Here is a 15456-nt window from a genome sequence, read left to right as displayed (position 1 = left end):
AAATAAATTTTGCAACCAGTAAAATTTTATTAACCACTGGACACAAGAAGACAATCCAAAAAAAAGAACAAGCCATGTTAGCTCAATTCGAAGCTCCAATCTATGAAGCAAGAGTTGACATGACCCAAGAAACCCAACAAATGTTATGTCAAAGACTAAGAACAATGATTTCCACTCACAAATGTGGACATTGCCAACTCATTCAGACATAAGAAGAATCTGTCAAATAGGACAGACCAGCTGTCAAAGAAGACAAACCAATAAAGAAATGGTCTGAATGTACCAGTGATTCAGAAAGTGACACAATGTAAAAACAAATGAAATCGTTGACCACACCACATGTGAAAGGCATCCACTCAGATGTAAAATGAGTTGTTTTCCATTATATAGTGTCGGATGGTCCCCCTCTTCCTTTATTTTTATTACTGTATGCGTTTCTCCACGCCTATAAAAGGAGATGTTTGTGTTGTAAATAAATAAGTGAAGTTTGAGTATCTCTCTCTTCTTAAGTTTCTTACAATTTGGTTCATACAAGACGTATGAAAACTATCAGAAACTAAGAAACATAAAATCAGAAACAAAATTAAGCCTTATGGCTAATAACTAAACAAGCAGGGCATAAGGAGGATAAGGTTGGAAGTCAACCATTGAAGATTCATGGTTAGAGTAAACCTGAAAATCCATAAAGCAAGTACCAGTTGATCAAGTGATCGTTAAGGGAAAGCAATGATTTGGCATCTGCTCAAAACCAAGACTCATTCAATCAAGGTAACCTTTCCAAATCTCCTGCAGTCCTTAATTTAAAGAAATAGTCAAAATACATTAATCATGTCATCATCCTTTATAAGAAATGGAAGATTAATAATAAAAAACTGGTTTGAAATAGAAGATGATCATGAATATGATACATTTCATGAATATCGTTTGAATACTTCTGATTTAACCATATTTGAATCAATTTATCAACTAAAATTTGTAATAATAACCTATGAATGGAACCAAATTAATCGGAAAATATTTATCTGTTATAAATGAATCAGATCTGTAAAACATGAATGAAAAATTCATAGATCTGTAAAACATCATAGATCTGTAAAACATAAATAAGAAATTCATAAGAATTCCGCAACCATGAAATTCATAAGAATTACGCAACCTGGTATCAGAGAGGTTAAATAAAGCAGATTATTAATGTTTGGATTAACTTTAGATATTGAGATTAAAAATTTATTTGATAAAATAATCTTACTAAAAGATTTACGTCAAATAGATCAATTATGGAATAAAATAAAAGATCTCCAAACCTTTTATTTCAAAAATCATAAAAAAGAACATTTTTCAAGCAACTGGAAAATGATAATTCAAATTTCTGAAAACGATGAAATTGAAGACATAACAATATGTTATGAATAAGAACAAACTTTGTTATCGAAATCCGATCAACAAAAATAAAATAATAAAAGTAAAAATTTTTACTAAATGAAAAATGTATGAAAATACACAAATGAATATCTTTAATTTATATTCTCAAAATTATAAATTTTGATATAGAAAATTGTGAAAACAATTTGAAACATCTTAAAAATTGTCAATTTTCAATTGATAGTTTCGAAGATTTTCAGAATTTATTAGAACAGATAGATTCAACAAAAAGGCTTTTAATAGCCTTAAAAAAATTAAGAAGTTCTATCATCTGTTAAAATGAAAGAAGTAACAATTCCAAATCAAAATAGTCAGATTGATGAATCTGAAGAGAACCAAGAGTATAATTTGAATATTATATTTAATCAGAATAAGTTTGCTGAGATACAGAAAACAGGGTTTTCTAATTCAAAAACAAATCTAATAGACCAACCAGGAATATTAGCAAGATTTCAAATTTTATTAATCCCAGAAAAAATTTAATTTATTATTCGATTCGTACAAAAGAACGATCTTGTAAAATAAATAACGAATCAAGGTCTAATACTCTGAAGTTATTAACAACTCAAGATATTGATACCATCATGGCAAAAGCCAGTGAAAAAGAACAATCTGAACTGAAATATATTCACATTGGATGAATCGAAATAATAGTATCAGCTCACTACCGAGAAGGAATAGATACACCAATTGAAATCACAGTTCGTGACAAAAGGATACGTAATTTTGAGGATTCTATCCTTGGAAAAATTGAAGCAAACTTATGTTACAAAAAGATGAAATTTTGTATTTATCCATAATACAATATATCTCTTTTTGATAAAAACATAAATGACGTTTTAACATTAGATTATTACTTTTATAGAAATAATCTTATGTTAACAGAAAACCATCCGATCAATATAAACTATTTGTCGGTTTAGCAATAAGTAATAATTCTCAAACAGGAATAATTTCAACAAAACCAACTATTTCTGTTGAAAGAATGTTTGAAAATATTACAAGAATTGAACACTATCGAAAAGCATTTATTGAAGAAATAAATCCCTATAAAAGATGGAGTTCAGATGACCTCCAAATCACAAAACAGTCTGTACCAAGAAGATCATTATCATTTGCTAGAAATGATGAAGATATTCTTGAAAATATTGGAACCATGAATCAAAATATTCTTAAAATTAAACAAGCTATTGTTAATGAATCAACCTCATCGCAATGACGTCCTTAATAAAATTAAAAAAAGATCTAGGAGATTTAGAAAATAATATTAATAAGATCAATCTATCAATACAAGAATTAAAGAAGAATTTCAAAGAATATATTGATTTAGCAACGACTAGATTAATAATTGAATAGGAAAGACATAGTAATGAAATATTAAACTATCTTAAAGAAGTTCTTCCAATAGATAAAGAAAAAAGGAAAATGGAATAAAAACCACCATTCAAAATTGAATCATGGTATAGAAATCCCCTTAGTTATGGCAAACATAAGTATGGAGATGTTTAGTAAAACAGACTCATCTGATTTTGAACAAATAGGAGTAAATACAGAAGAATTATATCATTCACATCAGGAATCAGAACAATACAGAGATATGGATATTTCAGAATCAGAATCTGAAGATGATTCTAGACCACGATTAAATCTACGAACGAATGTAGAAGGTAGTGGTGGAAGAGATGATGAAGAATTTAAATATAACAGAGACCAATACTCTGGATCTTATAAAGATGTTAGAGATATTCTTAGAGAATCAAAAACATCAGGATTTGTGAAACAAAATATCTTAGATTTAGGTTGTTTAACAACCAAAGAAAAAAAATCAAAGATAGATCATTGGGCAAATGAACTATCAGTACAAATTCAATTAACACCATTATTAGACAAAAGTGAGAATATTCAAGTTTTAACTCATAGGATGATAAAAATGACACTAGTAGGAGCAGTAAGAACTTGGGCTGAAAACCTAGTAATTACTAATCTACCACAAGGAATGACAGGACATCGATATTTCGAACTATTTGTTGATGCCTTGTACCAAGAATTTTTAGGAGTTTCTAATAATGACGCTAATTTAGTAGCCAAAAATATAGAACAAAATAGAGCAATTTTTATTCTGGATAATATAAAATTATGTAATCTATGTTATCTAGAATAATTTATATGTGATTATGAAACAAACTATTATCAGTTAATAGATGCTGATAAAAAAGAGCATTATAAATCAAGTATTTTTAATAAAATACCTAATATACCAATAAATAGTAAAGATGAATTCTTAACTAGTGCTTATGCCAAAACACTAGGAGGAGTTATTAAATTTATTAAAGACGTTATAACAAAGAAATATCATGAAGTAACATTAAATAAAAGAATATCCAAATATTACAAACAAAACAATAAACTTTGTTGTGACAAAATGGAATTCACAGTAAAAAAATACGGTTGTAAAACAAACATGTCACACAAACATTTAAAACGACAGAAACATAATAAATTAAATAAACCTTATAAATCTTTTAATAGGAAATTTATTCCCTATAAGAAAAAGAAATTTAGAAGGAATTTCTTCAGAAAACCTTATAAAAAAAAATTTATAAAAAGTTTGATAATAAAAAACCACCTTGCCCAAAAGGTAAAGGAAAGAACTGCACATGTTGGTTGTGCAATGAAGAAGGTCATTATGCAAATGAATGTCCAAAAAGAAACGAAAAGAAAAATAAAGTTAAACTTCTTGAAGAAATATATACTATTGGATTCTATGCAGTAGAAACAATTGAATTTTCATCCGACGATGAAAATATTTATTATCTTGATGAATCAAGTGAATCAGATTTTGAATCCGATTCCACATTTGATAATTCAAGAAATAATAATGATTAAAATAAAGACAAGAGCATTTTCGGAAAGCCAAATATAGAGAGTGAATTGAAACTTATGTTTGATTTAGGTAGTTATCTTGAAGTTGTCCAGTTTAGATATATATAAAATAAATAATATAATATAATAAGTAGAGAAGTATAGAATAGATATACAAAAAAGACATGGCCGTCTAATCATACACGCAATGAGTCTGTGTGGAACTTTCATTCATCCTGAATTTATTTATATCTGTCAAAGCCAGCAACCAACCACTGCATGATTCTACATTTTTCTCGCTCAATTTCTTCTTCTTGAATCTACCATGGCGAAAGGTATTCTTTTTCATTTTTCTATTGATTTTGCAGTTCATGAATTCTGATGTTTTTTATGTTTGTGAAGTTGCAGTGAATGAAGGGTTACCAAAAACTGTATCTGATACCTTACTCCCTCACATTCTTAACCTGTAAGTGTTGGATTTGTTTGAGCAATTGTGGAGTCAACTAAGCTTTCTTTGCTTTTTATTGAAAATTGACCACTTTTTTTTTAGCGTCTTCTCCGTGTTCTTTGTTTCATGATATACCTCAAAGTTTTGGTTTTGATGAAATTGTTTTAGGCACTACTTATTTCATTAGAAAAAAGAGTCATTTTTTGAATTCTTAGGAGGTGCCACTGGGTTTGAAGTTCCTTTTTTTAACCTTGATGCTCTTTAAGTGTCTTACTAATTTAATTAGTTTGTGGGGGCGTACTGGAGATATTCGGAACCCTTTTTGTCTTGGTCTATCTTGTGGGGACGTAACCTTTCATAATTTAACTAATGCTATGCAAACCTTAGTTATGGTTCGTCCTTCTTGTGGTGAAGTATTCCGTGTCTTTAATCTTCTTTCCACACCAACCGTATCCGGTATCTAGCTTCTTACTTCACAGCAAATGAATTACTTTTCTGCTTTTGCCAAAGTCACATCAGTAGTTCTATGTTTGTTTGTCCTTTCATTTTATACGAATTGTTGTTCATCTTCTGCTAATTGTTTCAGTTATGCATCCCGTGCAACTCCTCAAGATTTTGAAATATATGCTCCACATGCAACTTTTGAAGACCCACTTATGCAGGCACAAGGGTATACTTTTTTGCAGAATAACGATTACTCATCACGTGAACTAAATGCTGTTAATCTAGAAAGTACCATTCAGATAATTGAAGTAACCGTTGAAACGCTATGGTTAATAACAATACAAGTGGTGTGCAAATTCGTCAAGGAACTCCTAGCATTTGATTTCAAATTTTATTAATGGCCGTGAAGGCGTGAAGTCATTTCTATATCTCACATGGTATCTGTAACTATTACAATGTAATCATGTGTGGTTCATCCTAAAATCAATGCTGTTATTTATTGTTCTTGACATCAGGTGCGCCGCTTGGTTGCATCATGAAGCTGTTACCTTCTGTTTTCGTACGACAGAAGCTTATTTTATACAATTGTGGGGGGTCTGCTTTTAAGACTGAGAAAACTAGACAAGGGACGGGATTAGGCTGATATCTCCTTGTAGTCAAACAACATGACAAATTAAATAGAAAAAGATTAACAGTTGAATAATGTTTCTTGGTTGTGGAGCGAGTGATTCTCCGGTTACTGTCATTTTTCTTAATGGAATCCAAAAGGTTATCCATGGACCACTCCTTGACAATCTTGGGGAAGACTTCAGAAATTCCAAATTTTCTGTCTCCATTACAGAATTTCGAATGAACAGGTGGCCATAATTGAAGATGGAGTGTCTTTGGATCTATATTGATGTAACTGAAGCCCATTTTCGTCTCTTGTTCCGATTCCTTCACTTATTTGGCACTTGACTTCTGTGTATTCTTCATTGATTTCGATGAGCTTGGTAACTTGGAGGACTTGTTAGCATATGTCCTCGAGCTACTAGCTGGGCGGACTTGAGAAGAGATTTTTTTTTTTTAAAAAAAAAAAATAAGTCTGTTTTATTAGAAATTAAGGCAGGCGTAGCCTATATCAAAAGCATGAACATTCATCCTAGCTGGAGTGGCAGTGATTTTGCTGGGAGTTTTATTCTGGTTAGGGGAGGCTGCAGAAGCTGTGGTCAGCCCAACAAAAGACTGAGCATGGGTACAAGATTGAGGACCGCTGTTAAGCTGAGAATCAAGAGGCCCACTGGAAGGAAGCCTCACAACTTCAGTTTTGTGCCACAGAATCAACAAAAATGGATCCTCAAGTAACAGTGATAGCTATAAAACGAAAACAACAATGACCTAAAATATATAGGGTTATGAACAGAAATTTTCAGCCTGGTTAAAATCATGGTGAACTTTCAGATTGTTCCAAGAGTGTCCGACAATTTTAGTGGGAAGTAAAAACTATAAATATAATCGCTAACTGCAGTCATCACAGTGATTTTATTGGGACAATTCAGGGAGATGGGTAAATATATCAATCAATTCTACTTGTATTCCTGAACTTACTTGACAAATTGCTTGAGCAGTGATGAACTTTAGTTTATTGTTGAATCATAATCTACTTTATTGATTTTCTTCCTTTTTAATTAGATTTCTTTGTTACTTAAGAATGAAGAAGTTTGACGGAAAGAAATAAAGGAAATGTTAACTAGTTGGAAACTCACATGACTATTTGAGCATCATGCTTACCATTTTTCGGCTAGCATCAGCGCATGATGAAATCTGGTTAACAGTTGCTCTCCTCTGTAACTTGCAGGGTAAAGGAGATCAAATCAGCATTCTATTCGCTAGCCAAGGTTGTATCGTTTTTCATGCATTATCAAGTGTTACTATTATTTATTAACTTATCCAGTTGTGCACAGTGATAAATAGACATTGCAAATGTTGGTATGCATTTCCTTAATCTGGAAGTATTGTATTTGTCTGTGCTGATGATTTTAATCCTAGTTTATGAACGAATCAATATCAGTCCTAGCTTCTGTATGTATATCCCAATTCATCTCTGAATAAGGTTGAAGTTCTGATTCGCACGGAATCTTTTTCTTTCTTTCTATTTTTTTTATGGTATTGTATAAACTAATGTCACTCTTTTATGTTGGATTTCATCATATGATGATGAAGTTGTTTTGGATGCATAGTTGTATTAGCTCGTTATTGAAGTGTTGCCTATAAATACTGCAGGTCTTCAAGGAATCAAAAATCGTTGACTACAATATTGAAGAAAATGTTGTTTCACCTGGACAAACGGAGGTTAAAATCCCATCTTTCACTTCTCTGCAAATCCATATCTGCGTTTTCGTTTGGGCTTGTCGTTTTACTCATACTCAGTTTGGTCATCCAGATAGTAATTGACAATAAACAGTATTACAAAATTTGGGGGAAAGAAATAAATGTGATATCACTCATCAAGCTGTATACAGAGGATGGGAAGATTGTTCGTCATGAAGACTGGTATGTTAACTTTTTGGCCACATGAAACCATTCGATGGTGTTCACGTGTGTAGCATAGTAAAAACACTTCTTATTAAAACTGTTTTGCTCGTCTGAATAAGCAAGACATATATTTCATCTTTTGTCTATACTGATCAATGAAAGCTTTTACTCATATTCGCAACAGGTGGGATAAGAAACCTCTGTCGAATAAAGAGACATCACCATTTGTTGGCCGCATAAATGAGCTTCGTAAAAGAGCATCCATGTTCATCACTCATGCTTTCATGGGGTTCGGGAAGGACCCGACTGTGTGAGATCTTATTTCCTCCAAAGTTTGGTTTCAACTTTATATTTACTGAAGTCATGGCAGTGTGTATTGCTCAGTGGGATGATGTTTCTTAGGATTAAACGGACAATAGTTGTCTTGTGTATATATAATATATCCAATAAAAGATACTCCACCCGATGGCCTGTGGAGTCTCAAAGTTCAAATAATCTGTACGCTTATTTGTATTTTCTTGGTAATATTTTGCGATAAGTAATACAACCAAACCCACTATTTTAATAAAATACAAATATCCGGTTTAATCCGGACGAAAAATTATTAATTTTTATGTTAAAAATATTAATTTTTTAAAATATATATATATATATATCCGGTTTTCTCTCCTTCGAACTGATGAGAGAGGGACTGGGCTATTTTTCTCTTTATGTCTCTTTTTTCTTTGGCCGCCGTGGCCTTAGTTTTGTTTCTAATTTAATTGTAAAAAATAATAAAAATAAAATATAAAGAGACAATTTAGCGCCATCTCAGCAGGTATTAGGGTGTGAGTATCAAAAATTATATATATAGTGATGTTAGCTCAATCTATATTATATATAAATATGGTGAGATCGGCTCACAAAATATGTATTTTTTTTAATACTAGTACATCGGATATCAAATTACATCAAATTGTAACACTAAACAAAGTGAAATTGCTCGTACAAACGACGTGATTTAAACATGGACTCGAGACGTGCTTGTTTCAAGCAAAGAAAGTAACTAAATCAACCTAAATAAATTAGAAAACTAACTCGCAGTCAGCAGAAATCGAATTTGAGACATTTTGGTCTCAGAGCCTCAGTCTTGGCCACTAGGCCAAGACCTCATCGACCACAATATGTTTCTTTGTTTCAAAGTTGTGTAGCCTTTATAATTCATTTGAAATATAGGGTCTATAATTTTTATTTTTATTTTTGTTGGGCAGAACTCACATATTGATTTGAATATTTGGATTTAAAATGATTTAATGAATTGGAAATTTATGGATTTGAAAATTAGCCTTAATAAATTTCATGGATTTGCTATTTTTATCAATGATTTGAAATCCAATTTCTTCTATTCTAGTGAGGTCTATCTTTAACACTTTTAGTGAAGTTAAGCGTAGATATTATTTCCAAAATCTAAAATGCGGAAGAAAATTTTATCAAATTTGCAACAAATCAATAAAAGAAAGGGGTGTTAAAAAAATTTAAATTTCAAAAACTTTTTACTTCAAATTAAAATCCCGGTTCAGTCCTAATTATTTGAACGCATACCCGGTTCAGTACTAAATGTTTTTACATTCCAGTTTTTATCCCAAATGTTTCCTAATATTCTCGGTTCAGTTTTAAATGTTTTTACGTTCTTGGTTTCGTCCCAAATGTTTCTCAAAAATTTTCGATTTGATCCTTCTGTGTACTCGTGGGTTAAAACTAACATAATACATCACGTGTCATTCACAAGTTTTAAAATCCCCAAAACCCCAGATTGAAATTGAAATCTCTGACTTTCGTTTCACTTGTTCCATAGTTTTGTCTCTTTCTCAAAGAAGTCGAAAAATCCCCGGTTACAGATGGTCTTTGGCCTTCCGTCAAGCGCCATGTTGGTTATTAGTGGTCCCTCGGAGACAACATTCAAGGACTGCGAGATGAAATTCGTTATTTGGAGAGGGAAAGGCACGATATTGGATCAAAGAATTGAAGAGGCTCGGCTTCATGCGGAGAGAGCTACGAATGATGTCGTCAATTGGTCAAATGAAGGAACTCTGAAGCTCGAGGAGGCCACGGGGATCTTGCGAGGGTACGATGATCTTAAGGTTTGGAGTATAATCGTGCGGTACTCGATGGGCAAGAATGCCAAGATGATTGCACAAGACATTGAAAAACTCCGAATAAATGAGAATTTCATCATTTATGCTTGTCCCGCCCCTCCATCATCCATGGTGTCCATCTATGACAAACCATGACACAGAGAATTGTGAACAGAGTGAGAAACAAAACTATGGAACAAGTGAAACGAAATTCAGGGATTTCAATCTGGGGTTTTGAGGCTTTTACAACATGTGAATGACATGTACGTGATGCATTGACACGGAGAATTGTGAACAGAGTGAGAAACAAAACTATGGAACAAGTGAAACAAAATTCAGGGATTTCAATCTGGGGCATTTACAACCTGTGAATTACATGTGATGCATTCTGTTAGTTTTAAGTCACGAGTAGATGGAAGGACCGAACCAAGAACTTTTGGGAAACATTTGGGATGAAACCGAGAACGTAAAAAAAAATAAGACTGAACCGGAAACTTTTGGAAAATATTTGAAACGAAATCGAGAACGTAATAACATTTAGGACTGAACCAGGAATTTTTGGAAAATATTTGGGACGAAACTGAGAACGTAAACACATTTAGGACTGAAACGCGAATGTGTCCAAACATTTAGGACTGAACCGAGATTTTTCTCAATTTATAATGAAGAAAGTATAAATAATTTTGAGTCGACCAAGAATATAATGTCTCCCATGCTAAGAAAGTTGCAATACACAATTTTATGAACCCGAAATTAAATTAAAGTTATGTTCATGCGTGTCTTTATATAAACAGAATTACAAATACAATAACAACATTTTTATGGACTTATTTTTATTTGACTGTGAAAAATAAGAAATGAAATGAATATTTGTAGTAAGGAATAATCCGATTTATGTTGATAAAAAATAATTGATTTTTTTTACACCAAAACACAATTTATATTTCACTCCAAAAAATTACAATGTACAAAAGACATATCTTTAGTTACAAAAGAACTCAGTTCTAAAGGACAAAAATCACTACACTCCAGATTTTCCCAACCTTGAAGACTTTTTTGTACAAGAAAATGTGCAACTTTGTTAGCAGTACATACACAATGCCCGATAGTAATTCCCCGATAAATAACGCAAAACTGCCGAATGACATTAACAATCGAAGCCTCCAATGCCAAACAGGTCAGTGAAAGCAAAGCAATTAACATTCACATGTGAATAGCACATACCTCAGCAAAATGAGGAGAAAAGAAACCAGAAAAACAACGAGCCATAGAAAACAAAATTGTCCCTGATATATCTCGCGCATCAACACCCATACCAAAATATGGAAATTCCGAAAATACTACAGCATCAACATTAATCTTAATTGTACCAGATGGAGGAGCTTTCCAAGTTGATTGTGACGTCGGAATAGAAGAAGAAGATACCACAGATTGACAGCACAAAAAATCATCTCATATAGATATAGCACGATCAACTATCCAATATGCAGGTGTGTGATGACCTTCAAAAAGTAAATGATTTCTTGCTAACCAGATACTCCAAGATATCATAGCAAACAAACCCAAATCATTACTTGTAACATCATTGGCAATCCAGCTCCAAAGATCAAATAATGTTCTGCCTTTAAAAATTTACTAGTTGTTATTGGATATGTATTCTGAATTCTGAACCAACAGGAACAACACAGCAACACAGATAATAAGTTATCAGATTTTAACGTGCCTCTATTCTGCATATATTGATTAGTATTTATAATGACTGATGTCTAAAGACATGTCTCTTAGTCAAAGGACACAACCCACAACGGAAAAAGCTCATGAAAAGTAACAACCTTTCGGAAACGCAGACGTCTCGCTCTAGTGCACGAACTCGCGCTCGAGCGAGAAGTATGGCCAGGCCGAGACAGACAACTTCTCGCTCAAGCGCAAGAACTCGCGCGTCTCGAAAACTTTTGCTATCTTTTTTGTCCGCTATAGGTGTGATGTAACTTCATTAATTTTGTCCAAAAAGAATAATAGGATCATAAAACTCCACCCCACCTCACCGCACCACCCGGTCACGCGATTGTTAGTTGTATCGACTTGCAGGGTGTTTGGTATTTTTTTTAATAATCTTTAATGGGTCGTGCCCCATTTTTTTAATATATAATACATTGACTTTTCAAATAAAATAAGGTAATTTATTTTAAGTGACGATCAACCTCTCTTTTTTATGGGATATTTGATTCATTTTTTCTCTTAGACTCTTCCGAGTGGCCGACCAATACAGTGACACACAACACCCAATTAAGATTTAAGGTCATTTTGCCTTAAACAAAAAAAAAAAAAATTTAAGGGCATTTCGTAAATGATTTTAGGTTTTTTTGTGTATTTTTTTCTTCATATCGTGTTTTTTAAGTCATTTTTTTTTCTTTCAAAAAATTAGGTTTTGGTTTCTTGAGAGCATATATTTCTTAATTCTTCTCTTTATTTTTTTTCTTGTTTTAAATCTTTGTTTCATTTAATCATGGGACAACACATTTGATATCAATGTTAGAAATACTAAAATTTATTGTAAAAAAATGAAATTAGCATTGTTAATTTTTGCGTCTTTGATTATTTTTGTTTGACTATTTCTATACGTTGAGTAATTGGTCGAAAATATTTGTGGATAACAATGTATTTTTTACTATATTCATGAATCATAATATAATTTAATTGATAAAGATATAGTAGATAATGTTAAATAAATTAGCAGAAAATTGAATGCAATGAATCTCGTTTTATCTACTAAGTTTTATCCAAAAAACTTTGCAGAACATGAGATGCTGCAATTAAAAATCCAATTTGAGCATTTTGATCATGTTTGACAACTTTCTTATATCAGAACTCACTTGAAACTTATTTAATTGTTTAGATCTTGAGAGTAGTTTGAGTTAGTCCCTCTCTCTTGTTTTTCTTTTTTTCATTTCTAATAATATCTCTTTTTTTTTACGCTTTCAATTTCTTCTTTGTTGGCCCCCCTCTTACGTGATCCTGGCTCCGCCCCTATCGACTAGCATCTTGCTCCTTTACAAAACATCCGGTTCTCTAAGGGTCCAATCCCATAAATCAAATTTGGATTATTTAAGTAGATAAACACATTGGAGTTCTTCCAATGTGAGACAAGTGATTTCAAGCCCATTTCAAGCCATTTTGGGACAAGTCATTTCAAGCCCATTTCAAGCCATTTTTTCCTACAATTCATTCACTATTTTCCAACAGTTGTGACCAAAGGGTTGAAATTTTCCAGGCAGCAAGTGCCCATTTACAATGCCAAATAACATGGAAACTTTTTTTTGGAAACTGCTGGCATCGAGGGCAGATACTATTCACCTTAATGTCCCTTGAAGGAAGATTACCTTTACTCGGAAGAATATCATGAAGCATATGCCAAACATGAATTTTAACTTCATATGGAATGCGTAAACTCCACAATTTGTTATATTGTTTGGATAAAGCACTCGTTCGTGCACTATTTTCAATCCCCGAATACATGGCTAAATGATACTCCGACTTTACGGAGTATTCCCCATGTGATGTATAATTCCATACAAGAATATCATCACCATTTAAATTAGCAAATGGAATACAGCGCAACTCATCATAATCAATAGTCCAAAATGTACGTTCAATCAATGACCAATTCCAATCTCCAGAATGATGTATAAGATCACAAACACGCAAATTCTCATTTAAAATAGTAGGATACCGTTTGGTTTTATAGATAAGATGTATGCGAGATGAATAGAAGTGTGATAAAAACATGATGAAATATGGATAAATAATACATAGATATGAAACAATATATTGTTTTGTATGTTTTTAATTTTGTAGAATTATTGTGTTTATTACTATAGAATCTCTTTGAAACATCTAGGACTCTTTAAACTTAAATGCGGAATTTTTTTTATAAAAATAATATCAATACATATATGCCCATACATATATGTAATTCAAAATAAAAGATAAATATTATCATGCATGAAATAAAAAATAAGTTTTGCATGCTCCAAAAACACCAAGTGCGAAAATACTAAAGTAAAAGTATAATTTGCTTAAAAATGAACAACATAATAAAATGTATCTGAAATAATTCTAAATCATGCAACGGTCACGGGGCCACTGTTCCGTGAGCTCATACGTCCTCACCACCGGTAGGAGCTACCTAAAAGTTATCTGTCTCACCTGGACCATATAAGCGTAGTGAGCCTAGGGGCTCAACATGTCTAAATTTGGATATCAAGGTTTAAAATAATGCATCACATAATCATACTAATACATATACATGATAAATGAGCATGCATGGATACATTTTTCATAACATAAATGCTGAATCATAAATCTTAAGCATAAACATCATCTTTTTTCATCATACATAACATAGTTGAGCATGATATTTTTGAAACAGTCTATAGTCATATCCGTAAGTGTGACGCTTATCTGTGCCGACTGATCAGTATCATGAACCAACGTATGTGGCGGTGATAAATCACCTTCTATGGTAGTAAACTACCGCATAAATCATATATCATATGGTGGATAACCACCCTTATGTCACACTACTTCAATTTCCATCAAGAAAATATTTTTTCTCAACTCATACATAATCATAATCATATCATATAAAATTTCATGAATGCATGCACTGAAAATTTGTCCGTAATATATATTTAATTGATTTTTCATAGTAAATATACTTATACTTAAAATATAAACTTCATGCATAAAAATAATTAAATATATATTTCGGATTTAGTTATTTTTCATGGGTTGGTCCAGACTGCTGGTCACTCACTCTAAGCCCATTAAACTTAAATAAGAGCCCAATTATCATATTTTAGCCCAAATAAATTAACTAAACTTAACTGGGCCTAAATAAAAATATTTAAGCCCATTAACTTAAATAAACCCAATAAGATATTAGACTGGCCCAAAAATCCTCTGACTGACCCAAAAATTTCCATGGGCTCCCAAACCCATAAAAATCATTGGGCTAACTTAAATAAATTATTTAAAGCCCAAAATAAAATTATTTGAAAGCCCAAATAATTTTATTTCTAATTAATTGGCCCAAAAACCAATTAAAACCTTAAACACTTAAAAATTAAAAATACTCGAGCCCGGCCCACCTAACCCGGACCCGAACTAACCTGAACTGACCCACAAATTACCAGACCCAATCCAGGCCCCAAGACTCGACCCGAACCTGCCCAAAACCCTAAACCTGTTTCCCTCTTGTTCCTTACTCTTGGCTGCGACCAGCTTTTGTTCAGAGGCATTGGCCGCCCTACTCCGGCCACCAAATGGCTGGAGCACCACCACCTACACCTAGAAGACTTCAAGACGTTTCCAGAAAGCTAAAAACCAGCACAAACGGAGTCCTAACAAAGGAGAACAAACCAAACCAAAATCTGCCTAATTTCTGCTCGCGCGCTGCGCGCGACGCCGGACTTCTGGCCGTTCGGCCGCCCAACTCTGACCATCACTGGCTAGAGAACTACCTGAGATAACTTCCTCTATGTTTTGGGGTTCTAACCCAATTGGAATAACCCTCAAACCCGTCCTATACAGTGCACACGAACCATTCTCCCAAAACCGCTCAAATTGCGACCTTCTATGCAACCAGAAGAT

The 15456-nt window shown here is 32.7% G+C and overlaps 1 protein-coding gene across 2 annotated transcripts; it reads left to right on the top strand.

The window, feature by feature from the left end:
* Positions 1–4465: 4465 nt before the first annotated feature.
* LOC140864320 (uncharacterized) lies at positions 4466–8203 on the top strand. Of its 2 annotated transcripts, none has more exons than XM_073268426.1 (7): positions 4466–4619; positions 4687–4750; positions 5319–5402; positions 7014–7053; positions 7439–7507; positions 7599–7708; positions 7875–8203. In XM_073268426.1, the coding sequence occupies exons 1-7, from the start codon at positions 4610–4612 to the stop codon at positions 8002–8004; spliced, it is 507 nt and encodes a 168-aa protein (XP_073124527.1). In that variant the 5' UTR covers positions 4466–4609; the 3' UTR covers positions 8005–8203. The 2 variants fall into 2 exon arrangements, with proteins under 2 accessions (XP_073124527.1, XP_073124528.1); XM_073268427.1 differs by having other exon boundaries at positions 4470–4619; positions 4693–4750.
* The last annotated feature ends 7253 nt before the right edge of the window (positions 8204–15456 follow it).

This window comes from Henckelia pumila, chromosome 4, assembly GCF_033568475.1.
Source record: "Henckelia pumila isolate YLH828 chromosome 4, ASM3356847v2, whole genome shotgun sequence".
In the NCBI taxonomy this organism is placed as follows: Eukaryota; Viridiplantae; Streptophyta; class Magnoliopsida; order Lamiales; family Gesneriaceae; genus Henckelia; species Henckelia pumila.
This window is presented reverse-complemented; position numbering and strand designations above follow the sequence as displayed.

What these genes read in the sequence shown, in the direction of transcription:
- LOC140864320 (XM_073268426.1), top strand. An exon ending in CATTCTATTCGCTAGCCAAG is followed by an intron (nt 7,054 to 7,438) that starts GTTGTATCGTTT and finishes TAAATACTGCAG; the next exon opens with GTCTTCAAGGAATCAAAAAT. An exon ending in ATTGTTCGTCATGAAGACTG is followed by an intron (nt 7,709 to 7,874) that starts GTATGTTAACTT and finishes TATTCGCAACAG; the next exon opens with GTGGGATAAGAAACCTCTGT.